We start from the raw sequence: 27,750 nt of genomic DNA on the forward strand, positions 1-27,750 counted from the left end.
AATTGGGTAGAATAAGGGTATGAATTGAGAAAGAAAAATATATAGGTTTAGTTAGGGGTTAAATTGATTTAATTTCAAGTTAGAAGTTAGTAAAGAATGTAATTGTAAAATAAAATATAAGTTTTGAATTGATAGGGATTAAATTGAAAGAATCCCGAAATTAGGGATTTATGGTGAAATTGAGGAATTAAATTGACTTTATAGTAAGAATTAAGAGAGAATATAGAGTTAGATTGGGAAAAATAAAATTAGTATTGGTAAGGGATTAAATTAGAATTTGGGTAAAGTTTAGGTATAAAAGGAAATATTTTAATGAAATTGTGTATTAATGATTTTTAATTGTTTAATTACGTAGCTAATGTCGTGTACGAGTCATTGTCCGAGAAAGGAAAGGAGAAAGTGGACAAGGAGTGACTCGAAAAAAATTACGGTTAGTATTACTATAATTCGAATTTAATTATTAATCGTTGAAATTTAAATTAATATGCATGATAAGCAAATTAAGGTGAGTATCATGAAAGAATTGAATGAATATATATACGTATTGGTATTGAATTTATTAATAATAATTGTTGAATTTTGAATAATATGTTTAGTAAAAAAATAATAATAATAAGATGAATATTGATATTGAATTGTACATGAATTCGAGTAGAAAATGAATTAAAAAAAAATATATGAATGGAATAAAAGTGAATTAAATTGTGAATAAGTGTGATATATGTGAATTGTGGAATAAGTAGTAAATTGTAATGACGAAGAAATGATAAATCCTTTTTGAAATAATTCTATAAAGTATTTAAATAAATGAGATTCAGATTTAATGCCCAAGTAGATGGAATTTAGAACTACCAGGATATTAGTGGCATGCCATTAAGGAACTTATTAAGGAACTTTAGCGCGCTCTCTGATTATTAGCACGTTGGTGCTCTCTGATTATTAGCACGTTGGTGCTCTCTGATATTAGCACGTTGGTGCTCTCTGATATTTAGCACGTCAGTGCTCTCTGTTTAGCACATTTGTGCTATCTGTATTTGTTCCGTATATTCGGGGTGTTCTGTAAAATCTACTTTGGGCTAAGAGTATAAGCTGTGGACAAAAGTGAAATTGTGAATTGATGTGAGAATTTGAAAATCGAGATAAGAGATTTAAAGATATGAACCCAAAGTTCATGATATGATAAAGAGTAAATTTTGTTATATGATATTAGTGAGTACAAATTGCAATAAAATTTATATTGAATATAAATTAAATTAAATGAATTGTATATGAATTGAAATGAACTATTGGAATGAGATGTAAAGAAAAATCCCATGGAATTGAGATAGTGAAATAAGGTATGAATACAATTAAATACATTGAATTATAGCTTATTGTTATTAATTATCAAGTTGATTTAATGCATGAGATAATTAATGAATAATTGTAGACATAAATAAAATGTATATAATTTATCGATTAATGTTATTAATTCGAATTATGGTAATACCACTGAGTATTTCCATACTCAGCGTACGGTTGTTTCCGTGCGCAGGTTAGGTCAAAGTCGGATTGTTGAATCAGCATCCAAAGCCGATTCTGAGCTAATTGTGGTGGTGAACATTTCTTTTAGTTATGGCATGTATAGGAATTTAGTAATTTTGTATATTTGTAAATATGATTTTACTATAGAATGATGTGTAAGTATTTGATGATGAATGGTTGTTTAAATGGTCAAGGATGAAGTTAATTATTGTTATAAAAGTCTAAGTGATAAATTAGGTATGAAAATCATAAAATGGTAAAATTTTGCAAAGAAACAGAATTCAGGCAGCAATAGTGACGTAACTTTGAAAAAATCACCTAGGATAGTATAAAATGAATTAGAGGGTGAATGATATATGAAATGAAATATTATTGAGTCTATTTTTATAGAAAAATAACGGTTTAGCAAAAAGAAATTTATATTTTAAGATATGTGAATTTTAGTGAGAAATGGTCAGATCTATTTCTGGAGTCCCCTGTTCCGAGTTTAGAAAATCACTAAAAATGGTATAAAAATATTTATGAGTTGTAGTTTATATGTGTAGAATCCTTATTGAGTCTATTTTCTGTAGAAATAATTGGTAATATCATATGAAAATCCTATAATGAGAAAATTTATTTTTAGTACCAAGGGGTCAGGACAGTCGAGTGAAGAAACAGGGGAGACTTTAACTAATAAACTGTACTAATTGGTCAAACCAAGAATTCTGAAAATTTTATGGTAGAAAGATATATGAGTCTAGTTTCAGGAAAAATTTACGAAATTAAATTTGGAGTTCCGTAGCTCGAGTTATAATCAATTTAGTAACTGCTGCGCGATTGGACAGATTACTGTAAACAGTGAAATTAATTTTCAAAACGAATTTTTATGCCCCGAATTAGTAAGATAAGCTAAGTAATGCCTCGTGCTCGATTCCGGCAACGGTCTCGGGTAAGGGGTGTTACAAGGAAAATGGTAGGAAATCAACTTGGAAGCTAATGAACAAATCTTGCAAAGATGAGATCCACACCAAGGGGAACTCCAAGCTTGTAAAGATAAGAATAAAAAAGACATCCAAAGCACTCGACATTAGCTCGATATTTATTTTTCTCTCTAGATTATTTCTTTTTACTTTTTGTAAATGCAAGTTTGTCACACCTCGAAAAATAGGGGGTTAGCTTAAATAATTAGATAAGAAATAAGACATAGGTTGAATGGTTAACTAATAGTGCATCCGTCTTAGAATTTCTAGGTTCAAACCTTATTCCTCCTATTTCTCTTCCTTTATTTTCAGCAACCTAGGATAAAAACCACACTAAAATAGATACTATTGGGGGATAAAAACTAAATAAGAAATAGACTTAGGCCTAATGGTTAGCACATTAGATCCCTTGGAGGTCTTAGGTTTGAGTCCCTCTATCCTCTTTTGTTTTTATTTAATTTCGACTGTAACACCCTAAAACATAAGTTCGGTTAAGCGACAAAATTAAGTAAGAAATAGGCAACAACCTAACGATTAAGCTTTAGTCTCTCCCCCTTGCTTACCCAAGTGCCTTCCTCCCTTGTGACACCCCTAAACATAAGTTCGGTTAAGCGACGAAATTAAGTAAGAAATGGGCAACAACCTAATGATTAAGTGTTAGTCTCTCCCTCTTGCTTACCCAAGTTCGAGCCCCCTCATTCCCCTTTTAATTTTGAGATTTCGGCAAACACAAAATGTATATTGTTAGTAATAAAAATTAGAGAAGAAATGGGCAATAGCCCAATGGTTAAGAGATAGCCTTCCTCCATTGTGTTCCTAAGTTTAAATCACGCCCTTCCTTTCCATATTTTTTTGAAATTTTGTCAGCTTTAGGAAAATTACAAGTGATGCCCCTAAGGTTTACAAACTTAGGAATTGATCCAATTATTTCCTAATTAGAATCCATATATTGCCATTGTGTGTTCTTTTACAAGTGAATCGGGACAAATTAAGGCTACATGGGCGTGTAGACCACACAACCATATACCTCTGAAACCTTAGGATAGTTCGAATCTCACATGACTGAAAAACCCCCACATGGCCTGCCACACGACCATGTCTTCCCTATAATTTAATTTTTGCAAATGTCACACGACCACAATCTATTACACGATCGCATAACCCTTCCACACGACCGTGTGACTCTAAATTTACAGTTTTGCCCATAATTTTAGCAAAAATCCTTTTATATGATAACCTATCCCTCACACAAGAATCAATATAGGGCTAATTTGGCAATGCTTTTGAGAAGTGCTTTTGAAAAGTTTGATTCAAAATTTGAATGTTTAGCATTACTGTCAAAAAGTGTTTTTGAGAAATATAATGTCCATTTTAGACATGTTATTATCAAGTAACAAATATGCATTTAAATAATATTTAAATTAGTTAATATTATTATATTTTAGTAAGAATATAAAAAAAAATATTATAACTTGTTGTCAATATTTTAATATATGAAATATAAATTTTAAATATTTTTAAGCAATAAATATTAATTATTTATAAAATTTAATTAGAATATATAAATTATATTTTAAATATTTAAATATAACCATTAAATATTTGTAATTAGTATTTTAAAAAATATTTTTTATTGTTAATTAATGATTTTAACACATTTGTAATTAAACACCAAGAAAAAAAATTACTATGTCATTGAAAGTGTGAAAATGTAATTAAGTACCCAAAGTACTTTTGAGAGAGAAAAAGTTAAAATTTTTGCTTCTCATTTTAAAAAGCTAAAAGTTTCAACAAAAAATAGCTTGTTTTTATTTTAAAAATACTTTTTGAAATCAAATGTGAAGGAAGAATTGTCTATAGTCAATAACTGTAAAAATCCAGCACTAAAATAATGAAAAAACATCACACGTGGCGTAAAATTGGCTACGCCGGACCACCGTCGTTAAGGTGGACTGCCAGAATCCCCATTTCCGACAATGCTAAGCTACGTTATTTGATTCTACGTTTTGGTTTTGATTAATCGATATTTTCTCTTTAATTTTTTTGTAATTTTAATCCAAATCTTCTCCCTCATTTAGTACAAAATGTAGGCCAAAATAGTTAAAAGGAAATTTCCTGATAATAGAAAAGGAAATTTAATAAAAAAAAAACAGGTTGTTCAAGGAATTGGCATTGGATGCTTACTTGATTGATTAATTTTTAGTTTTCAAAGTGACTTTTTTTTTAATAGCTTGGGTTCGAAGAGGCAATCTTCAATAAAACTGATGGGTGGTGTTGGTATTGATGATTTATTGGTGGGTTTTTTGTGTTGATTAATAATCTTTTAATTTTGAATTCTGGGTGTTGGGTTTTAAGCTGAATTTATAGTACAAAGGAAAGAAAAAAGGTTCTTGTTCATTTTTACATATATCAAAATTTGATTCTTGTATTCTGTTTTATGTGCCAAAAGCTTGAACTTTTACTGTTTATGGAATGTGGATTAGTATGATTGCATTGATGATCATATTGTATGTATACTTTGTGTTAGTTATTTACCCTTTGGAACTATACTGTTCATGTTCTGATAATGTTATCATTCTTGTTCATTTTTTCTTGTAGGTTTTGGAGAAGTGAAACAAGATGAAGAATAAAATAAGGATTGAAAAGCCTAGAAGAGGAGGATTTAGGAGGGGTTTTGGGACAGATAATCAAGTGTTTATGCACCAGAAATCATTTAAGAAAATAAGACAAAATGATCTCAGAATCCCTTGTTGCCGAAAATAGTGAGAAAAAGCCAGATATTAGGAATATAGAAGAAGCTGAATTGTCTCTGCGTGAAAGCAGTTCACTGAATTATAAGGTTTGTTTCTTCTTTCAGATTTCAAGTTGGTTTCTGGAGTAGTTTTGTTCGCCATTGATGGCTTTTTAAGTCTTAGGGGATTATACTTTGTCGCGAAAATTGGTGTTGGCATATTGGTTTATGTATGTTTCTTTTAAAATTAACCTCATGATGCCTCTCAAATCTGGTTTTAGGTGTGTTTGATGTCTATTAAAGCCATTGTTTAGGAGTTTTGCAGGTCTTTTCTTTCATTTCTAAGATTTTTTGTACTGTAATAGTAAGTTTTTTGCCATATTATCTGCTTATTCTGCTTTGCTCAAAGATATGACAATACAATTATACCTCTTGTCTTCTTTGATATGATTTTTAGGCTTGAAGTTATTAGTTTAACTTTGAATGCCACATAGTTTTCTCTTTTACAATATAAACTCAAAAAATTATGCAAATTCTACTACCTAGTCACATTGTTCTAACAAAAGCCAGAAGTTGTCCATTTTTATAAAGCTTTTAAATGAGTAACTGGTTAACACTTAAAATTGCTTCTTTTAGCTCATAAATTATGGTTTCCATGCCATAATATTGCTTCAAGCATTCTTAGGCCATTTGTTACTTTTCATGGTACATTCCACCTGTGGTTATTCACATATCCTTACCCTTGTTAAGACAGAGTGTTTGAGAAACTGATCATAGTATATTCATTTGAAGCTCGCAGTTATTTATCTTGTCTATTATTTCCAATTAGTGTCCTCATTTATGCCTATTCCATTTTTTTTTTGCCAATTTAGTGTTGGAAATTAGTTGAGGGGGTTTTATAAGTGCTTTTATTTGTGTACTTTTCAGCTGAGGTGTCTTCAATTTGCAGGAAGCAAGAGCATTGCTGGGAAGAATTGAATATCAGAAAGGAAATATAGAAGCTGCACTGCATGTGTTTGGTGGAATAGATATCGCAACAATAACTCCCAAAATGAAACTTGCCCTTTCATGAAGAGTGGAACGGAGTAAGAGACGATCACATGACGATGCTCCTCCACAAATGTCTATCCATACTGTTAGTCTGCTGCTAGAAGCAATATTTCTGAAAGCAAAATCATTGCAGCATCTGCAAAGGTTTAGAGGTGATCTTTTATGTATTAGTACATAAATCTCACATCAACTTTGTATTTGTATGGATGGAGTTATAATTAAGTGCTGCATTGTTATAACATCTAGCTTCTATGCTTATTTTTTTTCTTTTGTTTTCCCCTACAAACTTCTTTGTTGTTTGGAATGTGGTTTGTCAAGTATGTCATCATTGAGCATGGTTTTATCAGATCCCTTCATGTTTCTCACTTATATCATTGAGCACAATTCATTCAACATTGCATAGCTAATGTACATTTCCAATCATTCTTGCAGAAGCTGCTCAAACCTGCAAAGTTATTCTGGACATAGTTGAATCTTCAATACCACAAGGCTTGCCTGAAAACTTTAGTGCTGACTGTAAACTGCAGGAGACTCTAAACGAGGCAGTCGAGATGCTTCCAGAATTATGGAAATGTAGTGATTCTCCACATGAAGCAATCTTGTCCTACCGGCAGGCTCTTCTCCATCAGTGGAATCTTGATGCTGAAACTATTGCAAGGATTCAAAAACAGTTTGCCATATTTCTTTTGTATTATGGAGGTGAAGCACTGCCTCCAAATCTCTGCTCGCAAATGGACAGTTCGTTCATCCCTAGAAATAACATAGAGGAAGCTATACTTTTGTTAATGATACTATTAAAAGAAGTTTCTTTGAAAGAATTGAATGGGATCCATCAATATTGTATCATTTGTCATTTGCTCTCTCCTTGTCTGGGGATTTGAGGGCTTTGGCTAACCAAATAGAAGAACTACTTCCAGGGTTTATTTGTCGCAAAGAAAGATACCATAGCTTTATGTTATTATGGAGCAGGTGAAGATTTGGTTGCTTTGAATCTATTGCGAAAATTGTTGCACAGTATAGAGGATCCACACTGTGTTCCAGTGTTGTTAATGGCATCGAGAATTTGCGGGGAACAACCTAATCTTGTGGAAGAAGGAATTAATTTTGCTCATAGATCCCTTGAAAGCCTGGACAATGAATGCAGTGAGTTGGAAGGTATTGCTAACCTTTTATTAGGCGTGGCTCATTCGACACATTCAAAGTCAGCAGTACCGATTTTGAGAGGGTTGCCAGATGGTCTAAGGCACTTCAGACCTTGGAAAAGGCCAGGAATATTACAAGCATGAAAGACCCTAATATTCTTTATCATCTGAGCCTGGAAAATGTTGAGCAGAGAAAATTGGAAGGTGCACTTTATTATGCAAAGTCATTGCTAAAACTAGAAGGCGGTTTTAACATTCAGGGGTGGTTGTTATTGGGCCGCGTATTGTCAGCTCAAAAACGTTTTGTGGATAGTGAAACCATTCTCAATGCCTCCTTGGATCAAACCGGAAAATGGGACCAAAGAGAATTGTTGCACACCAAAGTTAAGATTCAACTTGCACAGGGACAGCTCAGAAACGCTTTTGACACGTATACTGAACTTCTTGGCATTCTTCACGTACAGAATAAAAGCTTTGGTTCCGGGAAGAAACTTCATAAGGTCTGTTTATTGTTTAGCATTCCTATGCAGTGCTTATAATTTTTGTTGACTTCTATGTTCTTGGAAGAATCTTAAAACGGTTTTTCTATTTAGGAGATGAATCGGTTTCTGTAATTAGATTGGTAAATCTTCAGAAATGATTGTTAGTATAATCATCTTTGTGTCGCTTGTATGACTTGCCATCACCCGGATACCTGCGAGTGATGCAAATTTGAGGCTTTTTTATTGTCTGAATGGGTAGGTTGTAAATGGCAGAGGGAAATCATTGTTGCCGGATTTGACGGTCAATTCAACCACTTAAAACTTAACAAAAGCTTGTTGTGTCATTAGAACATGAAATCATTTATAATCTATTTCTTCTTTCATTTTCTGAGAGAAAATACTTTCCGGGAAACAACGTCAAAAAAATCTTTTCGAATAATTGTTAACAGGATTGCGGATGCTATTCTAGAAGTTTTGAACAGGAAATATGGCATGATCTAGCTTATCTCTACATAAGCTTGTCAAGATGGAAAGATGCTGAGATTTGTCTTTCAAAATCGAATGCCATTAGTTCTTTCTCTGCTGTTAGAAATCATGCCACTGGTAAGGTTTTTCGTTCCTTGATTTATGTTATCATCGTTGTATTACATGGTACTAGAAAAGTTCCCGGCCTATGGCCGAGTCGCACTTCTATATACTAAAATACGACAAGTGACAACTCTAGATTTTATTTTGCAGGTCTACTTTATGAAAGAAAAGGACTGCTGAAAGAAGCTCTCAAGGCTTTTCAGAGCGCTTTGGGTATCGATCTCGATCATGCCCCAAGCTTGATATCAGCAGCTGGTGTGCTCAGACAACTCAAATGTCAACCCGATGCAGTTGTAAAAAGCTTTTTGATGAATACTCTCCGAGTTGATAGAATGAATCCATCAGCATGGTATAATCTCGGTCTGCTTCTCAAAGCTGAAGGCACCCCATTGTCGCTAGAAGAAGCTGCCGAATGTTTTCAGGCTGCTGCCATTCTTGGGGAACTCGGCACCCGCCTGTTGATCCATTCAGATTAATTTTCGGCATTTAAAAAAAAAACTAATATTAATTTTTTGAAACATTTATATTGTAAATATATTTGTATCATAAGAAACAATAGACAATGAAAATGTAATTGAAATTAAATGTAAAGTGTAATTTAACATTTATATTATTTTTTAATATATTAAATGCATCCTACTTCAACACTTTAAGTTTGAATAAATAGAATTTATATTATTTTGAACATTGAGAACAAATTTAATTTGTAATTGTAGATCAATAATATATAAAATTAATTATGATTTTAATAAATTAAATATTAATATTTAAAATTATATAGAAGCTTCATTAAATAAAATTTAAAAATTCAAGATCTTTGTATTATGCAAATCAAAATTTATAGAGAATTATTTAATATTGAGTTGGAGTCGTCCATCGAATTTGATGAAGAAAAACACTATAATAATTAATTTCTCTTGACCTTTTTCCTTTTATTACACAAATCTTAAGCGATGGAAGCTATAATTTTCCATTAATTTTGTATGTAATTCTAAACGAGCTCAAGTGGTGGAGGTTATAATTTTCCATTAATTTTGTGTGTAACCCTAAATAGTTATAAAATCATAATAAATAACAAGCAATTATCATTATAAATTACAACTTTTTATAAAATTATAATTACAACATTAATTAAAAAATAATATAAAATAAAATTGTAAAACTTATAACAACATACCATTGTAAACAGGGGTGAGATGAGTTCGAAACGAATCGAGGTATTCATTTTTTTCGTTTCCTGAACCAAAATCGAATAAATGGACACAAGAAATTAATTATTATTGAACCGTGTTAAATCGGTTTGGGTTTCAGGTTTCCATATTATTTTTGAGCTTTTAGCTTTTGGACTTTATTTAGACAAAATTATTTTTGGCCTTGGACTTTTCAACTTTAATTAAATAAAATTATCTTTGTTTTATGTTTCTAAGACACTGTTTAACAATTTTTTTTCAATTATACATAAAATCTCAATTAATATATTTATCTAAAAATTAATTTGTAAAATATATAATTATAAATGTTTATTAAAAATCTAATTAGACAATGATTTAATCACTCTCAACCTTTACCGGATATAGTCAAATGTTAAATTACTTGCATTTTATAACTCTTAATGTGTAATGATAGAAAAAAAAGCACCCATGTTGGAAATGTTAATAATGGTAACCAAAATTTTAGAAGTTTTAACAACAACAATAGTAGTAGAAAAAAGAATACGGTACAAAATAAGCATGGGCGAAGCCAGAAATGTTTTTTAGGGGGCCGAAATTAAATTATAATTTTTATGATAGTAAAAATACAATTTCGCTATTTTAATAACCTATATCTTCATAATTTTTAAAGGATTAAATCAAAATTTTATTACAATTTTACTTTTACTAATATAAAACTATAAAAAATTTAAAGGGTTACTAGCCTCCCTAGCTGCACCCATGATAATAAGTAAAAAAGAGATGAACACTTGAATTCTTGAAAGTTTTAACAATAATAAATAACCAATGAATTCGTGAGGGACTAACATTGAAATTAGATTTAGGGTTTATTTTTTATTTAATTATACAATAAGTAAAAGCATAATAAAAGCTATATTAAAATTTAGAATTTAGAAGTAATGAGTTTTGTTTTAGGTTTTAAATGGGTTTATATGTTCAAAAAATATTGACCTTAGTTTTTGAAAATTTTAAACGTTCCTTTTTTTACTTTTCGTGTCTAAATGTAATAAATCGAAACTAAATCGAACTAATATGATTCGACCTCATCATCCAACCGGAATCGAACAAAATCGTATAGCCAATTCAACTCGATTTCTCGACTTGAGCTCTAATTGTAAATTAAAGCTTTTACATTTGACGATGTAATAATATAGTTTTCGTGGATATCATATTAAAAAGAAAGTAACTTTCATTTCTAGTAAGACCACTTCAAGCAATCCTAACTTATTAATCTTAACAATTTCCATTTTTTTTCATTCTTGATAAATCTTAATTTTAATTGGTGTATAATTATAATATTAATTAAGTGAAAATTAATTTAATCTAATGTTTTTATATTTATCACATTAATCGAATAATTTTATATATTATTAAAAATATTTTTTGAATATTTTAATAATTAATTTATATATTATTAATTGATATTTAATTTTTTTAAGAGTAAAATACATCGGTAGTCACTCAACTTTGATTAAAATAATAAAACAAACACTAAATTTTAGAAAAATAACACACCAGTCACCAATAACCATTTTTTATTACGTCTATAATGAAAAGTTGACCTGTCATCCCACGGTGTAAACAACCCCAATTTAAGAACTCTAGCTACGCTGGGCAGTAGAAGAAGAAGAAGAAGAAATAGAGATGCCAACCGTGATTTTGTCATTGTAGCTTCAGTCGTCTGTTGTGGCAACCACCATTCACGGCTGTCAGTAAGCCTAGAAACTTCCCAAATTTGACAACAACATTCCTTTTGAACTTGTAAACCCTAAAGTCAACTTAGATTTTTCAAAATCAACACTGAAAGCTCTAAATCTAAGCCCGAATACTACGATTTCTAACATTTTAACCGCCAGATTCTTCGATTTCAAATTTCAAGTTTCCTTTTCAATTATTGTTTTGGGGTGATTTTAATAGTTGTTAACTTGTGACACATTTCCCCTCCTTTTCTTGTTCCCTCTTTAGTTTCAAATCTTAATAACTAAATGGAATCTGCTTGAGCTTGGGGTATGCCATTGCTCACCTTTTCAATTGTTTTTCTCTATTGTTTTCTTATTCTTTTTTGTTCATTTCATGGGGGGTTTTGGTTTTGACCAACCAAGATAGGAGCCTCTTTCTTGACCATGTGGTTTGCTGAAAGGATTCCTTTTTTAGATTATCTTATCATCTCTTTTGATCTACTTTTTTAAATGCTAATGACTTTATCATGAGTTGTTTTGGGGCTTCCCATGTAGGTATGGGAAGAGAAAAAGGGTTTTACTTTAGATTTGTTGCTCAACAATAGGCTTGTTCATATTCGCTTTTTCTTGTATGTATAATTGTATTACCAATGACAATTGATTCATTGGATTTCAGATTCAAAATTCCCCGCTAAACAAAATCCCTATTTCAACTTCAATCTCAAATCTCAAATTTTAAGTTTCTAACTTCCCTTAAAAAAAATCTCTCTCTATTTCTTTTATTCCCCCGCTCGCCCCTAAAATTGAGACCCTTTAGCTCTTTATGTCCAACGTGGCAAGTTAACTAGCCATGTTAACTAGTTAATTGGTCACACCACTTATTCCTTTTGGCCTATAATATAAGATATTAGTGGGTGATTGATTTGTCACTTTTCAATAATGTTAGTGATTGATTTGTTATTTTCCTAAAGTTGAGTGACTACTAATGTATGTGGAGGATATAAGTGGATAAAAGTATCATGGAATTGTTTGTATTAGGAGTTAGATTGCATTTTCCTCATTCTACTAAAAAATGGACAAATTAGTTTATTTACGTAAGTTCTAAGAGCATAAGGTATGGCTAGCATGCCATGTGAAGTATTGTAGGTATTTGGTTATTTCATCAACCCGTCAGTTTTTAACTATAGAAATGAATGAAATTTTTAGTAAAAATAATCAATTTGCTCTTTGATCTAATGTACAAGAACTAATTTACCCATTTTTTAAGCAAAGTGACAAAATACAATCTAACTTTTAAGATAAAAAAATATTTTTAAATAGAGATAATTAAAAAGAAAACCCAAAGTAGAATAACTTGTAAAAGAACGAGGACAGAAAACTGAGCTGTTCGTTTATCTTATTGCATGGAGTTGAAGCATTAGTTGAGTAAATTAAAGGACAAAAATTTGTACGTAACTATTGTTGTAGAAGTTGTCTGAGGATGTCTGCATTGATGCTACCATTGTTGTCTAAAGAAGCCATTAACTCTGATATTCGAATACTTAAATCATCAACCTCTCCATTAAGCCTCTGAATATGACTGCAAATCTCATCCAAAAGCTGCAACAAGGATAACCATAGAGACAAGGTTTATATATGCGCTATTTAAGATTAGTGTTGCGCTAAACTTTAAAATTTTTCGGTTAAAATACGTCACAAATCTTTATACTCTCTGTAAATTAGGAATTTAGTCCTTTTATTGTTCATATTTTAAAATTCAGTTTCAATTGTTAAAAACATTTTAAATTATTTTGTTAAATTCTGATTCAGTATAACGTCATTTTTTAGTTCCATGGCTACCGAGTGAGTTTATTTTTATATCACCAACAAATTTAACAAAAAAACAAAAGAAGAAAAAAATTAACAGTGTTAACAATTGGATCTGAATTTTGAAATTTGGAAAGTAGAAAAACTAAATTTCTGAAAATAAAAATACAAAAGCTAAAATCTAAATTTGTGAGAAGTACAAACACTTGAAACTAAACCAAAACCAAAACTTAATGCTATAAATTAACACATTGATTCAAATCAATTTTCAATTTTCTTAAAATTTTCTCGGAGCCTAGAGGAAATCTAGGGAGGCCCAAAATGGTAAAATTTGAATTTAAGCCCTTTATAATTAATAAAATTTTAAATTAGTAATGGTAAAATTACACTTTGGTCTCTCAAAATGATAAAATTTTGATTTAACCATTTAAAAATTATAAATATAAATATTAAAATAATGAAATTATATTTTTACCATAATAAAAATATATAATTTAATTTTGACCCCTAAAAGAAATTCAAGCTAGTTGGAAAAGTGGAATGGAATTAAAGCAAGTGCATGAGGTTTTGAAGCTTACCTTAGTCTTCTTCTTCATGTTAGTTGATAATAGCTCTTGAAGTTTAAGGCTAAAATCTTCATTCTCATGGCTTCTACCACTTGATCTATTGCTAGACATTGTTGTAAGAGGAAGGGAATGAGTATTGATGACAATTGAAATAGCAAATATAGTGTTGTTTTTATAGATGCTATATGGGGCTATTATTTGGTGCTAAGCATATCAACCAAGATATCTTTGGTGATGGATTAGGGCCCCATTTGTCCAAAATTTGCTGGACCAGTTTGTTCCCATGAATTATTTTAGGTAAAAATGTTTCTCCGATCTCTCTCAATTTCGATACTGATCAAATTAATTCCTCTTAAAAAATCAGAACAGTTTAATCCCTATCAATTTCAAAAGTGAGCAATTAAGAAAGATTAATCACGACAATTAATGTTTTTCGTCAATTTCAATATTTATATATTCTGTCAATTTTGTCCTGATTTGAAAAAGTTGTCTTAAAAATGTATATTTTTTTAGAAAATCTAAAAGATTCCAAACAATATATAAAAAATCTTTAGCTTCATAATGTTTAAAATTTGAAAGCTAAATTTGTTATTATGTCAATAAAAGTTATGTAAAATTGACGGAAAAACATTATTATTGTGATTAATTATCCTTATATGCTCACTTTCAAAATCGATATTAATTAAATTGCTCTGTTTTTTTTAGAAGGATCAATTTATTCAATATCAAATTTGTGAGGGACTAGAGAGATTTTTTACCATTATTTTATTAGACTCTTTTTGGAGGCTGTTTGTCTTTGACTCAAGAACATTATTACATGCGTATGCAATTGACCAAATTATGAAACTTGATCAAGTATTTAGCAATAATACACTACTATCCAACTTGGTGTTTATTTCAATTAATTTATGCCATCATTATTAAGAAATATATATATATCTTTTATAAAATAATAATATTTAAGTTATGAAAACTATTACGTAATAACAACATCGTAAATTTAAATATTACATTTTTTTTGGCACAATACTTATAACTATCCATAGCTCTCCAACTCATAAATAAAAAGATAATGCGCTTCAGTACACTCGAATTCACGTACTTCTGCGTTGATAATAATATTTATGCCAATTGAATTAAAATCCAATCGATTATATTATATCTTTTAGGAATAATATATTTAGAGTTTAATGATATTAGTGTATCTATTTATGGCACATAAATGTATTGTCTTATTTTGTTTATTGATTAAAAGTTTATGCCAAACAGTAGAATGCTAGATGTCACCAACAAACAACCCTTAAATAGCCTTCCAAACCCCATGCTTTATGTTGCCCCATTTTGGAACAAATGTTAAGTATGAACAGATTTTCAAACAATATGCTTCCTTTTTATTAGATCATATTTGTAAATCTACATTCGTATTTTAATTAGAATTGTCCATAGGACGGGTTATTTAATTCGACTTGAAAGCCCGTTTAAAACGTGAAAGAGTTTGGATGAAAGTATAGACCCGTTTAAAAAATGGGTCAACTCTCTCCCTTTTCATCCCACCAACTCGAATAATTAAAATATTCATATTTAATGATATAATAAATTATTTAAAATTATAATTTATTTTTAATATTTATTTATTAATAATTTTAAATTTTAAATAATAGTGAAAGAATATGAGAAATTTTTCTAAAGAAAAGATGAAAAGGATTAAATCCCACTGAAACATTTTCAATAAGTAAAACTATTGGATTCCTCTTCTTTTTTTCGTATAATTTCTTCCCATTTTCCGATATTTTTTGAACTTGCACAGTACATATAAAAAGAAACATAAGTAGTATCATGTGATTGATGCAAAAAAAAAAAATTTAAACCTATAAAATTTGCATACTTTATGTACTTAATTGAAAAGAAATTTAAATATCAAAGTGGGAAAAATGTATATTTGAAAATAGGGTGAGCATTCAATTAAATCAAGTCGAATTGAGTGAAAAAATTTCGAATTAATCGAGTTCACGAGTCTTATTTTATCATCCTAATTTAATTTAAATTTTTTTTCAAATCGAGTCGAGTTTAATTGAATTGAGTGAAACTATTCGAGTTAAATAAAAAAAATTAAATATGTCAAATAAAAATATTGTTACAATATAACTAATTTCATATTAGAGCACATAAATTTGAAACCATATATATTTAAAAAAATATTCAAAGTAAAATAATAAAAAATAAGATACTTGAGTATAATAAATTTGAATTATTAATTAAATCCTAAATTTATTATTTTAAAATATTTTAAAATTTTAACTTTTTATATTTTTAAGAATTTTTTAAAATGATTTTTGAAATTTTTATAAATATTTTGAATTTTTTTTTGTAATTTTTGTAATAGAAAAACTAATTTGTCTATTTTCAAAGTTGACAGAAACTAAAAAAATATTTACAACAATTTGAATAAACTCTAAAAAATTCAATTTTTTTTTTGAACGAAATCGAATTTTACTCCAACAAAGATTAATTCGAGAATAAAGGCTTGAACTGCGAGACTGAGGCTTAAAGACGTCACCATTCAATCAGTGCAAGAAATTAAGTCTAAAAGATATGGATAAAATAAAACTGGTAATCCGTCATACCCTGTGCTGGTAGCAGTGACTTCTTGATGAGTAAAACCCGCAAACAACCAGTCATTTTTCCTCTTAGCATTTTCCTCCTCAGTCAAAGAGAGTTTCTTGGAAATTTCTTTCAACTCGGCATCCATGGAAAATCAAGACAAAAATATCAATAAGAAACTCCTAAAATAGAGAGAAAAAAAATCCAAAAAAAATGAGCATCCATCGAAACAGATACGGATGCTGAAACTACAGCCACAGGAATTTTTTCAATTTCAAGCACACTTTCAATTAGTCTAGTTTCTTATTACGAGTAAAGATCAAACTCCTAATCTTATTTCTATAAGCAATCACCCCACCACACATACTTTCCTGATTTCAAGCACACTTTCAATTAGTCTAGTTTCTTATTGCTACGAGTAAAGATCAAACTTCTAATCTTATTTCTATAAGCAATCACCCCACCACACATACTTTCCTGATTCATACTTTTTGAAGCATATGAAATTACTGCAAGTTAGAGCAATATCAGTAATGAAATAATAATAATAAAAAAACAATTAAGCATAGATCCATTAAAACATGTTTTGAAATTTGATACTACAATAGAGAAGACAAACAAAAGAACCCATTTTTATTAGCTGACCAATAAGTCCATTGGCAGATTTTACTCTATATTCTAGCCTAGTACTCATCCCCTTCATCTTCATCTCCTTCACCAGATTCCAAGCCCACTTCTTCATAATCTTTCTCAAGAGCAGCCAAGTCTTCTCTAGCTTCAGAAAACTCACCTTCCTCCATACCCTCACCAACATACCAATGCACAAATGCACGCTTTGCATACATCAGATCAAACTTATGATCAATCCTTGAGAACACTTCAGCAACACTTGTAGAATTTGAAATCATGCAAACTGCCCTTTGAACCTTAGCCAAATCCCCACCAGGTACCACAGTTGGAGGCTGGTAGTTGATGCCACACTTGAACCCTGTGGGACACCAATCAACAAACTGGATGGTCCTTTTGGTCTTGATTGTTGCCACTGCAGCATTCACATCTTTAGGCACCACATCTCCTCTGTACATCAAGCAACAAGCCATGTATTTCCCATGGCGTGGATCACATTTGGCCATCATCGAAGCTGGTTCAAATGCACTGCTTGTGATTTCTGCTACTGATAGCTGCTCATGGTAAGCCTTTTCCGCTGAAATCACTGGTGCATATGAAGACAACATGAAATGGATTCTAGGGTATGGGACTAAATTGGTCTGAAACTCATTCACATCCACATTCAAAGCACCATCAAATCTCAAAGATGCAGTCAAGGAAGAAATAACCTGTAAACGATCCAAACATCATAAGTATACACATACAATGCAAACAATTAAATTAAAGCTATCATTTATTGTACCTGAGAGACCAGCCTGTTGAGATTAGTGTAAGCAGGCCTCTCAATATCAAGAGATCTTCGGCAAATATCGTAGATAGCTTCATTATCGAGGAGAACTGCGACATCAGTGTGCTCTAACAGAGAATGAGTTGACAATACACTATTGTAAGGCTCTACAACAGATGTGGAAACCTGTGGGGAAGGGTAAACAGTGAAACCCAGTTTTGATTTCTTTCCATAATCCACTGAAAGCCTTTCAAGAAGCAATGATCCAAGACCAGATCCAGTTCCACCACCAACAGCATGAAACACCAAAAACCCTTGAAGTCCAGTACAGTTATCTGCTAGCTTCCTGATCCTATCAAGGCAAAGATCCACTATTTCCTTCCCAACTGCAACAAAAAAACAGGGTTAGTTTATAGATCTGATAGTAGGAGAAAGAAAACCCAACTTTTCCAACACTTATTGCTTACTTGTGTAGTGGCCTCTGGCAAAGTTATTTGCAGCATCTTCTTTGCCACTAATAAGCTGTTCAGGGTGGAATAATTGACGATAAGCCCCGGTTCTAACTTCATCAATTACGGTCGGTTCAAGATCCAAAAAAACAGCACGAGGGACATGTTTTCCAGCGCCGGTTTCACTGAAAAAGGTGTTGAAAGCATCATCCCCACCTCCGACTGTTTTGTCACCCGGCATTTGTCCATCAGGCTACACCCAAAAACAAGAAAGAAGATTACATACCCAGCGAAGAAAAAGAAGAAAATATTGAGTTCATATGGTAAAAAGAACACAAAAAAGACCTGAATGCCATGTTCAAGACAGTAGAGCTCCCAACAGGCGTTACCAACTTGGATGCCAGCTTGACCAATGTGAACTGAAATGCACTCTCTCATTTTGGTTAACGAAGGGAAATTGCTGAAGAGTTTTAGGGGGATAGAGAAGAAACTGAGAGAGATTTTTGAAAAGGATATTATAGAATAAAAGGGGGGGTTTTGAAACTGCTATAAATAAAGAAGAAAAAAATAAGGGGGAGTTTTTCGAGGAAAGTGGGTGGAAAACGGCTATAAATTTTGAATAAAAAGGAGATAAGAGTAACGTTAGGCGGGATTGAAAATTTGAAAATTTGAGTAGGGATGGTATGATGGGCCGGACTAAATTTTGAATAAAGGTAATATCTTATATAAGGATATTTTTAATATATATTTTTTATATTAATAAAATAATATTACATCATTAGTTTTTAAATATATATAAATATTATTTTACATTCAATGGCGTATGACGTTATCTTTAATTTAAAGGGTACATTATAAAAAAAATCACTTTTGTTTGTCTTAGAATTATATTTTAGTCACTTAAGTTATTGTTTTGTTACAAAGTGGCTATTCTATTGTTAATCTCTGTTATCTCCCTAATGACAATCCTACATGGCAATCTAAATAGGTTTTAAATGACAACTTAGATGTCGATATGAAAAGTTTTTTCAGTCAAAATGAAAAAGAAAACTAAAAGAAAAAGGAGACAAACAATTTTTCTTTTCCAGTTTAAGTGTAATTAATTTAAAATTTTTAATTGGTTAAATTTATTTAATTAAAAATCTATTCTCGTCCCAGTTGAACGTCCAAGTTGACATTTAAAACTCATTAGGCTACCTCGTAGGATTGTCATTAGGAATGGAATGGAACTTAACGATAGAGTGACCACTTCATAACAAAACGATGACATAAATAACTAAAATGTAACATTTCAAACATAAATAACTAAAATATAATCTGAAACAAATAAAAATAACTATTTTTATAATTTACCCTTAATTTAACTTTAAACATTGAAATTATATGCCGAAAAAAAGTGATGGGTCCAACATTTTCTTTCATCATCTTAAAAGTAATTCAATTGAATATAAAAATTTAATACTCCCCATTTAAAATGGAGATCTAGGGTGGGTTTGGATGGGCGATTGGGGGCGGTACAGTGCGTTTAGTTTACTTTTTGTCTCACGCTACAGTATCGCTATAGTATCTAATCTCACCGCCACCGCTATTTTTACACTAACTGCAGATAAACACACTGTCCATCCAAACTCACCCTTAGTGTTTGACACATTCAAAAAAGATTATTTTGGTTAATAAAAAATTAGAGTATTATTTTAATAAATAATTATAATTTTTTATTATTTTGATTAAAAGGTCAAAAAATAAAAATAATGCCCAAAATATAAATTCAAGATTATTTACTAAAAGGGTAAACTATACAGATGCTCACCAAACTTTCAAAAATTTTAGTTTTAAGCACTCAAAAAAAAGTTTTACAATTTAAGCACCCACGTTACATAATTCAATCATTTTTCCCACTCTTGTTAAAATTGTTAACAAAAATATGGTGCAGAATTATTTTTAAAATTTTGATTCCACGTAGTTTAAATAAAATAAAATATTATCATTTTAATCCTCGATATTTTAATATAAATAAGATTTAACCCTTTCCTTCAACCTTAAAACTCAATTCACTCTCGTTCATCCCATTCATCGCTTCAACTCGAACCCAACTCAGATTGTACTCAATGACCCTGTTATTGAATCAAGGATATACTTCTGCTGGTTGAGGATATAAGTAATTAAAGTAACATACATTTGCATATAATTAAAATCCACTAACCCAATCTACAATTAATTTATATTAAAAGATATATCTAATTAGACACAAGTAAAATTATAATACAGAAAATTCAATCTTTACCATATACATATAAAGACATTAATAATTAAAAGATCATATAAGATATATACAAATTTAATAAAGATTAAAGACAAATTAAAGATGGAACCAAAACAAATTCTAAAACTAAGGGACATAAATGGAAAATATCCCAAATCACGATGACCTTCCCTCTCCTCGTGAATGGTAGAATTTAGAAGTGAAAGTCACCCGAGATTGTTGGGGGGGGGGGGATATCGGTTTCGCTCGATTCAGTTCTTAATTTTTTATATTTATTTTGATAAAATAAGTTTTAGTTTGTAGCTTTTTGCTATTATTTGACAAAATTGCAGTGTCATTTTCATAAATATTTTTAAAATATAATAATTTCTCAAGAACTTATACATTATTTTCACAATTTTAAAGTATAATATACATATTTTTATATCATAAAAAATTAGAATTCGGTTCAATCTTGAAAACTTGCCTTTTTTCAACTTGTATTCTATAAGCCGTTCAAATACCTTCGTTCGAGTCAATTTTTGGTTTCATTGATTTTTTTACTCAACCCTATGTGGTTGTGCAACTTCCAATTTTTTTTCTTTATATTATTTTTAATGATAATTTTTAGCATTTTGGGTAAAGTTGCTCGGCCAGGTGCAATACCAACAAATATTGTAGAATTTGCACCATTTTGGTAAATAATCTTTTGAAGCTATACTATTTTGATACGTTTTTTTTATTTTTATATTATTTAAAGAAAGGTAAATTAATGGTAAGTTTTCATTTTGATCACTTAACTAAAAAAATTACAATTTAGTCACTAAATCATTCAAAAGTTTTCATTGGATTGTTAAGTTTTTTTTTTAAAGTTTCATCGACGAGCTCCAAGCGACAATTTAACGATCCGTACAGTTGATTAGTATCCATCAACAAGTAGAAAAATATACCTTAAATTCAAGTCAATCTGACGGTCAATGTCAGAGGTCAGAGAAAAAAGTAGTTTGAGTTTTGGTTCTCAAATTCGTGATAGGAAATAGAGCTTTCGATTGATGCTATTAGTGTGAACAAAGAAAAAAGCCATATAGCATTGATTTTAAGTTTTTAATAGTTCAATGACTTAAATAAAATATTTTGAATAATTCAATGACCAAATTACAATATTTTTCTAGTTATGTGGTCAAAATAAAAAACTTACCTATGTTTTAGTGACTGATGGTGTAGTTTACCCTTACAAAACCTTAAATAAAACCTCCAACTCAAACACAAAACTCAACTATGAGAAAAAGTCTATTCACTTTACAAAGCTTCATTCTTGACCTGAAGACAAGAAAATATTACAAAAAAGAGAAGGGTAAGTAGAGGCCTCCACTAGAGACAAATCTATAGGGTGGGGATAGGCAAGGGCCTTACCCCGCCTTCCCACCTCCCCAATTCAATTAGGGGTGAGTAAAACTCGATTTAATTTAAAAAAAATTAAAAAAAATCGAATCTCAAGTTAATCGAATTAAGTTATTCAAAATTTTCGAGTCAACTCAAATAAATAATTCGAGTTTCGAGTTCTAGTCAAGTTGAATTTTATAACTCGAATAACTTAAATAATTCAAATAACAAATTGGTGTAAATACTCCTTTGGTCACTATCAATTTTGAAAATGAGTAAATTAGTCTCTCTCGACAAAAAATACTAAAATAATTCAAAATAATTTTTAAAATTTCCAAAATTTATATTTTTAAAAAAATATAAATAAATATAAAAAACCAAGGAATATATAAAGAAAGTTAAAAATTTTAAAATTTTCTAAAGCAATAATTTTGAGATCTAAATAAGTTAATTAATTATTTAAGTTTACCATACTAAAATATCATTTTTTTCTTATTTTGCTTTGAAAAAGTTTTTAAATATATGGTTTTAAAATTACGTGCTCTAACATGGAACTAGTTATACTCTATCAATATTTTTATTTGACATTTTTAATTTTTTAATTTAACTCGAGCAATTTCACTTTATTTAATTCGACTCATCTTGAATTTCATTCACTCAACTCGATTCGCAAAAATTCAAATCAAGTTAGGATGATAAACTCATCAAATCGATTAACTCAATTTTTTTTCACTCAATACGATCGAACGCTCACTCCTAAATTCAATCCCCTCTTAAATGATAAAATTTTATTTTGGCCCTCAAATAAAAAAAATTGTTTAATCAATTAAAAAATATGATATCATAAATTAATATATGATAAAATTATATTTTGATCTTTCAAAAATTTATAATTCAATTCTGCTTCTCCTATCAAGTATCTTTTGGATTCACCTCTAACCTTGGTCTATTTCTTTTCAGATTACTATCTTTTTTTTCTTTTTTTTTTACAATTTTTAGTATTTTTATTCACAAAAATAGTGAAAAAAAATAATTTTAATCCTCAAAAGTTTTAAATTTGGTATTTTTCATCTTACTCTCTTAAGTTTAAATATGCCAAAAGTTTTTGTACTATTTAAAATTTAAAATTTAGCTCTTATACTTTAATTTTAACACATCGAGTCCCTATGCTTTTTTTATTTAAAAATTTTGGTCTCTCCATTTAATTTTACCGTTAAAGTTAACAATGTCAAGGTAAAATAACTTTTAGCCCTCAATGTTTATAGTATTTTGTCAATTTGGTCCTTACCCTTTAAAGTACATAAAAATGTAATTTCATTTTAAATGGTAAGGACCAATTTGACAAAAATGTAAATGTAGAGGGCTAAAAAAGTTATTTTACCTTTGACACCGTTAACTTTAACTAAAAATTAGATGTAGGGACTAAGATTTTCAAATAAAAAAAAACAATTCAATGTCTCAAAAGTAAAGTATAGGTCAACAACTTGACCACCTACCATCGATGTGCATGCACCAGGGATGAGAATTAATACTAGACAATAAATATGTGTGGTGAACTTCAAGTGTGACAGGTTAGTTTTAATATTTGTAGTGTTACAATAGAACACCCGAGTATTCCAAGGATCAAACCTAAGAGAGTTTCAAGATGTAATTTCTATCCTATAGCATGGAATTGAGGAGACTAGCTAACTACTTACTAGGTATTATATTACGACAAGTCATTATCAAGAAAGAATTAAGCTAATTAATTACCTAGAGACTGAAAAAGACCAAATTGTAAAACACGCAAAACTATGAAATTAACAAATTAATAAAAGGCATTGGTTGATTGATTTCCACGTTGTTCATTAGCTTTCTAATTAGGGATCTAAATCGCTAGTATTCCTAAATTAGCTTAATTTTACCTCTCGATTTCAATTTTACCAAATTAAACAAGTTAATCTAGTTTATCTCTTGACCTCACCAAACTAATTCGGCATGATCAAATTGGTTTCCGGTAAGATCTCTCAGTATCACTTGTCTAGGTTTTCCCTTAAGGGTGTTAATCCTAAGTTTTGAATTATATTCAATTTAGTCCAAATTTTACGATTTAGTCCATGAACCCAAAATTCAACCAACCAACATTTCTATCAACCAACCACTCTAGATTCAGCTACTCATGATAATTTCTAACTGTACAAACATCGAATATTCAAGTGGAAAATGCATTAACTTAAACTCAAAGAAAAGTTAATAAAAAAACCAAACTTTCTTGCAAAAGCTTGAAGAATACAACAACGACATCATGATAGATAAATAAAAACACCAAAGATTAGATTTTTAATGGATAAAATAAAACAAAGTTGAATGAGATTAAGTTGAAGGATTAAGGTGCAAATACAAGGAAAGTTAAGGTATTAAAAAGTAATTAGTGCCAAACTATAGTATACTTAACTAACTACTTAACACAAAATCAAAAAGAAAGCTTAAACCCTAAAAAGAAGAAAATGACTAAACCCTAAGCTAAAAAGATGATAAAAGTAGAAAATGTGAAAAGTGGTATGTTTTTCTTAGCCAAAAAGTGGCTTTTGATCTGATTACAATCCAAATTTTGTGCCTAAAATGCCCTTCAACTTCTATTTTTGTTTGGTGTTGAAATTGGACAAAGACTATCCCTGCAATCATTTTTTGATCGCAATAACCCCTTTTAAGTTGGACAAACACACTAAATCACTTATTAAAGCAAAAGGCTAATGCTAAATAAATACACGAAAAAAAATTCAACTTGCTTAAGAATAAACTCATAAAGTGTAATGGAGGGCCTAATTTTATGTATCAAATTACGAAATATCAATAGGGACATTTTAAATTTCAAAAGAGTATAGGAACCTTGTACATATTTAAACCTACTTTCTTACCCTGTATTTGTATTAAAATTATTAAAAGAAAAAAAAACAATAGGATGGAAGGTTAAACAAAAGAAGGGATGTATCTATATTTTGTTTAGTAAGTTAAAATTGATGAAAGAAATAAAAGTAAATTTAATATTTCTTATGTGGGTAAACTATATAAAGAATTGGGAATGATTTATTTTGGGCAAGCAGAGAGTTAACAATCTCAAAAGAATTTGATAACAGTATAAAATTAACAAAAAAAGTTAAAAAAATAGATTTTAATACATTAATCTATGGATAAAGATAACATCGTTATTTTTTAATACTACTTAAAAAATAGTTAATGATCTAACAATATATACCAAATAAATTTGAAAAATTAAAGATTATTAATAATTTAAAAGAATAGATAATACAAATAAAGTTGTTACAAATTAGAAAAAAAAGGCTAATAATCTAAAAATACATAAAACATTAGCTATCATAATTATATATGTTGATTAATTTTGAGAGGGGAAACAATTGTATGAAATTGTGATTCTACGCTCGAAGTGATTGGAAGCTGGTCGGAGCATCATCACACTATCCTTCAACTCATTTCGATATATGTAACGAACTAAATTTTGGTATAATGGCATGTATAGGTACAATTGGGTCATTGATGGCAAGTATGTGTTTTGGTTATAAATAGCCTTTGGAATGACTTGAGTTGGACATACTTTTGTATATATATATGTGGCTTCTTTATATTTGTTGTGTTTGATTGGTTGAGTGATGGATAAGTTATAGGCATATTGATTTATGATATGAGATAGTATAGTTGGTATAAGTAAGTAAATAGATGTTTTGATTAATATGGTAAATTTGAATGTTGAGAAATGAGGTATATGACATGTTTATGACTTGGTTTTGATTTAGTTTAAATGTCTTGGATTGGTTATTGAATATGTTAAAATGTTAATGTGAGTTGAAGACCAAATGGGTGAAAAATATGGCTTAGAAATGACCTTATTTTGTCACACGGGCAGAGACATGGGCGTGCCTCACACACGGCCTAGCACATGGGCGTGTGTTTTGACCGTATGTCCCCTACATCTTAAAAATTTCAAAACAGAATGTTCAAAATTGATCACACAGCCTGACACACGGGTATGTAGCTTGGTCGTGTGACCCCTGCACCTACACACGGCCTAACACACGGGCGTGTGACTTGGCCATGTGACCTAAGCCAGAGAGTTACATGGGTATGGACATAGGTTAAGACACGACCATGTGCCCTGTTTTGAATGCCCACACGGCCTGACCACACGGGCGTGTGTCCCCTACACCTAGGAAAAATTTTGTGAAAAGTTCTCTGAGTACCCCGTTTAGTCCCGGCTGGTATCTAATGTATGATTTAGGCATCAATGGCTCATATAAGGGACTTATTGAATAATTTTTGACATGATTGTTAAATAATATGAAATGTCCGTATTTGATTTGTATATTCTGGTAATGCTCTATAACCTTGTTCTGGCGACAGATACAGATTAAGGGTGTTACATTTATTGATATCAAAGCTATGATTTAGCCGATTCTCAAACTAATATAGCAATTACGAGTCTAGCTATACATGCCATTATATAACATGTGACAGTGTGATATCTCCTGACCATTTTAAACATGTTGTCCAACCAAGCTGAATCCGAAGAAGCTGAGAGCAATGCTCAAGCTTCAATTCAAATAGCAACATCTAGTAGTAGAAGACCCATATCTGAGGGCCGATGAGAAGAGGCTAAAGAAGCTGTAACAACCCAAAATCTATGAGCACCGGAAAAGTGTGTTATCGGGCCTCCATCTTAGTCAACTGAGTCATAAATAATTATTAGAAATATTTATGAGACTAGTTGTGTGTTTAATTAGGTTTTAGATAGTTGAATTTAGCTTAATTAGGAGTAATTAGCAAAAAGGATTAAATTGCAATAGAAGTGAAAGTCTAATTATAGATTAAAAGAAAATAATTGGGACTAAAATGGCAATTAAGCCATTTAGCATAGTTGAGGCGGCATAAAAGGAATAGAATTTAAGATTTTTATTTGTCTAAGTATATATATAATTAATGATATTAAAATATAATTTATATTATATGAATTTATGATAATTAAATTATAATGATATTATATTATTAAATAAATTAAAATATGCCAATTGTATGGATATGATAAAATACATGTGTAATATGTGAATATATATACATTTGTATTAAATTTTTTTATTTGCTTAAAATTTAAGTAAAAAGATATTTATAATATTAATTAATATTATTATCGTGATATTGTATTTGTGTCAAATGTATGATGATTAAATAATACATATGTAAAAGATAAATATATAAACAATTGTAATATTTTTAATTGTATATTAAATAGATATTTATTATTTTAAAGATATTTATTAGATAAATAATTAAATAATAATAATTATTATTATATTGTGAGATGTTAAAATAGGACAAGTGTATGGTGATGATTTAATGTAAGTGTATTAATAAAATACATACATTTGTAATACTTATAATTAATTAACTAAACATAAAGTAAAATAAAAGAAACAAAAGAAGAACAGAAAAAGAAACAGAGAAAGAGACGAAACAGAGGAGAAACAGGGGAGAAAGAAAGAAAGAAAAAGAAAAAGGGAAAATAAAGTTTTTAAAGCTTAGAGTTTAATTTGGTAAGTCAATTAAGCCATTTTCTTTTAATTTTAATGTTTTAAAAGTTTTAAAACAAAGTTTTGTTGAAAATAAGTTGAGGTTTTGGAAGTTTATAGGTTTTTAAGCATGGTTCATGTTGAATAAATTGTTAAATTAGGGATGTATTTGATAGAAATTTTGATTGGAATTGAATAAAGGATTGAATTGTAAACTAAGCTTTAAGTTTTGAATTTTAGGGATTAAATTAAAATAAATTCGAAATTATGAAAATATGATAAAAATTAGATAGTTAAATGTGAGTTTGGCAAGAAATTGAGTAGCAAGAAAGTATGAATTGAGAAAGAAAAATATATAGGTTTAGTTAGGATTAAATTGG

The 27,750-nt window shown here is 29.8% G+C and overlaps 2 protein-coding genes and 1 pseudogene across 2 annotated transcripts; 1 reads left to right on the top strand and 2 right to left on the bottom strand.

Moving 5' to 3' along the window:
- The first annotated feature begins 283 nt into the window (after nucleotides 1-283).
- On the top strand, nucleotides 284-9,126 carry LOC107958628 (protein NPGR2-like; annotated as a pseudogene).
- A 3,587-nt stretch (nucleotides 9,127-12,713) lies between these two features.
- Nucleotides 12,714-13,879, bottom strand: LOC107961337 (transcription factor ILI4). Its single transcript, XM_016897497.2, has 2 exons — nucleotides 13,754-13,879; nucleotides 12,714-12,968 (listed from the first exon to the last, which is right to left on the bottom strand). Exons 1-2 carry the CDS (start codon nucleotides 13,850-13,852, stop codon nucleotides 12,825-12,827), a joined length of 243 nt encoding a protein of 80 aa, XP_016752986.1. The 5' UTR covers nucleotides 13,853-13,879; the 3' UTR covers nucleotides 12,714-12,824.
- A 3,008-nt stretch (nucleotides 13,880-16,887) lies between these two features.
- Nucleotides 16,888-18,885, bottom strand: LOC107958627 (tubulin alpha chain). The gene is made up of 4 exons (XM_016894450.2): nucleotides 18,533-18,885; nucleotides 18,206-18,440; nucleotides 17,754-18,124; nucleotides 16,888-17,679 (listed from the first exon to the last, which is right to left on the bottom strand). Exons 1-4 carry the CDS (start codon nucleotides 18,623-18,625, stop codon nucleotides 17,026-17,028), a joined length of 1,353 nt encoding a protein of 450 aa, XP_016749939.2. The 5' UTR covers nucleotides 18,626-18,885; the 3' UTR covers nucleotides 16,888-17,025.
- Nucleotides 18,886-27,750: the final 8,865 nt, after the last annotated feature.

This window comes from Gossypium hirsutum, chromosome D07 (assembly GCF_007990345.1).
Source record: "Gossypium hirsutum isolate 1008001.06 chromosome D07, Gossypium_hirsutum_v2.1, whole genome shotgun sequence".
Lineage (NCBI taxonomy): Eukaryota > Viridiplantae > Streptophyta > Magnoliopsida > Malvales > Malvaceae > Gossypium > Gossypium hirsutum.

Excerpts from the sequence above, each read along its gene's own strand:
- LOC107958627 (XM_016894450.2), bottom strand. The coding sequence starts at position 18,625 with ATGAGAGAGTGCATTTCAGTTCACATTGGTCAAGCTGGCATCCAAGTT. Across the intron at positions 18,441-18,532 it reads GTCTTGAACATGGCATTCAG|CCTGATGGACAAATGCCGGG; the intron begins GTCTTTTTTGTG and ends TTTTGGGTGTAG. Across the intron at positions 18,125-18,205 it reads TGCCAGAGGCCACTACACAA|TTGGGAAGGAAATAGTGGAT; the intron begins GTAAGCAATAAG and ends TTTTTGTTGCAG.
- LOC107961337 (XM_016897497.2), bottom strand. The coding sequence starts at position 13,852 with ATGTCTAGCAATAGATCAAGTGGTAGAAGCCATGAGAATGAAGATTTT. Across the intron at positions 12,969-13,753 it reads ACATGAAGAAGAAGACTAAG|CTTTTGGATGAGATTTGCAG; the intron begins GTAAGCTTCAAA and ends TCCTTGTTGCAG.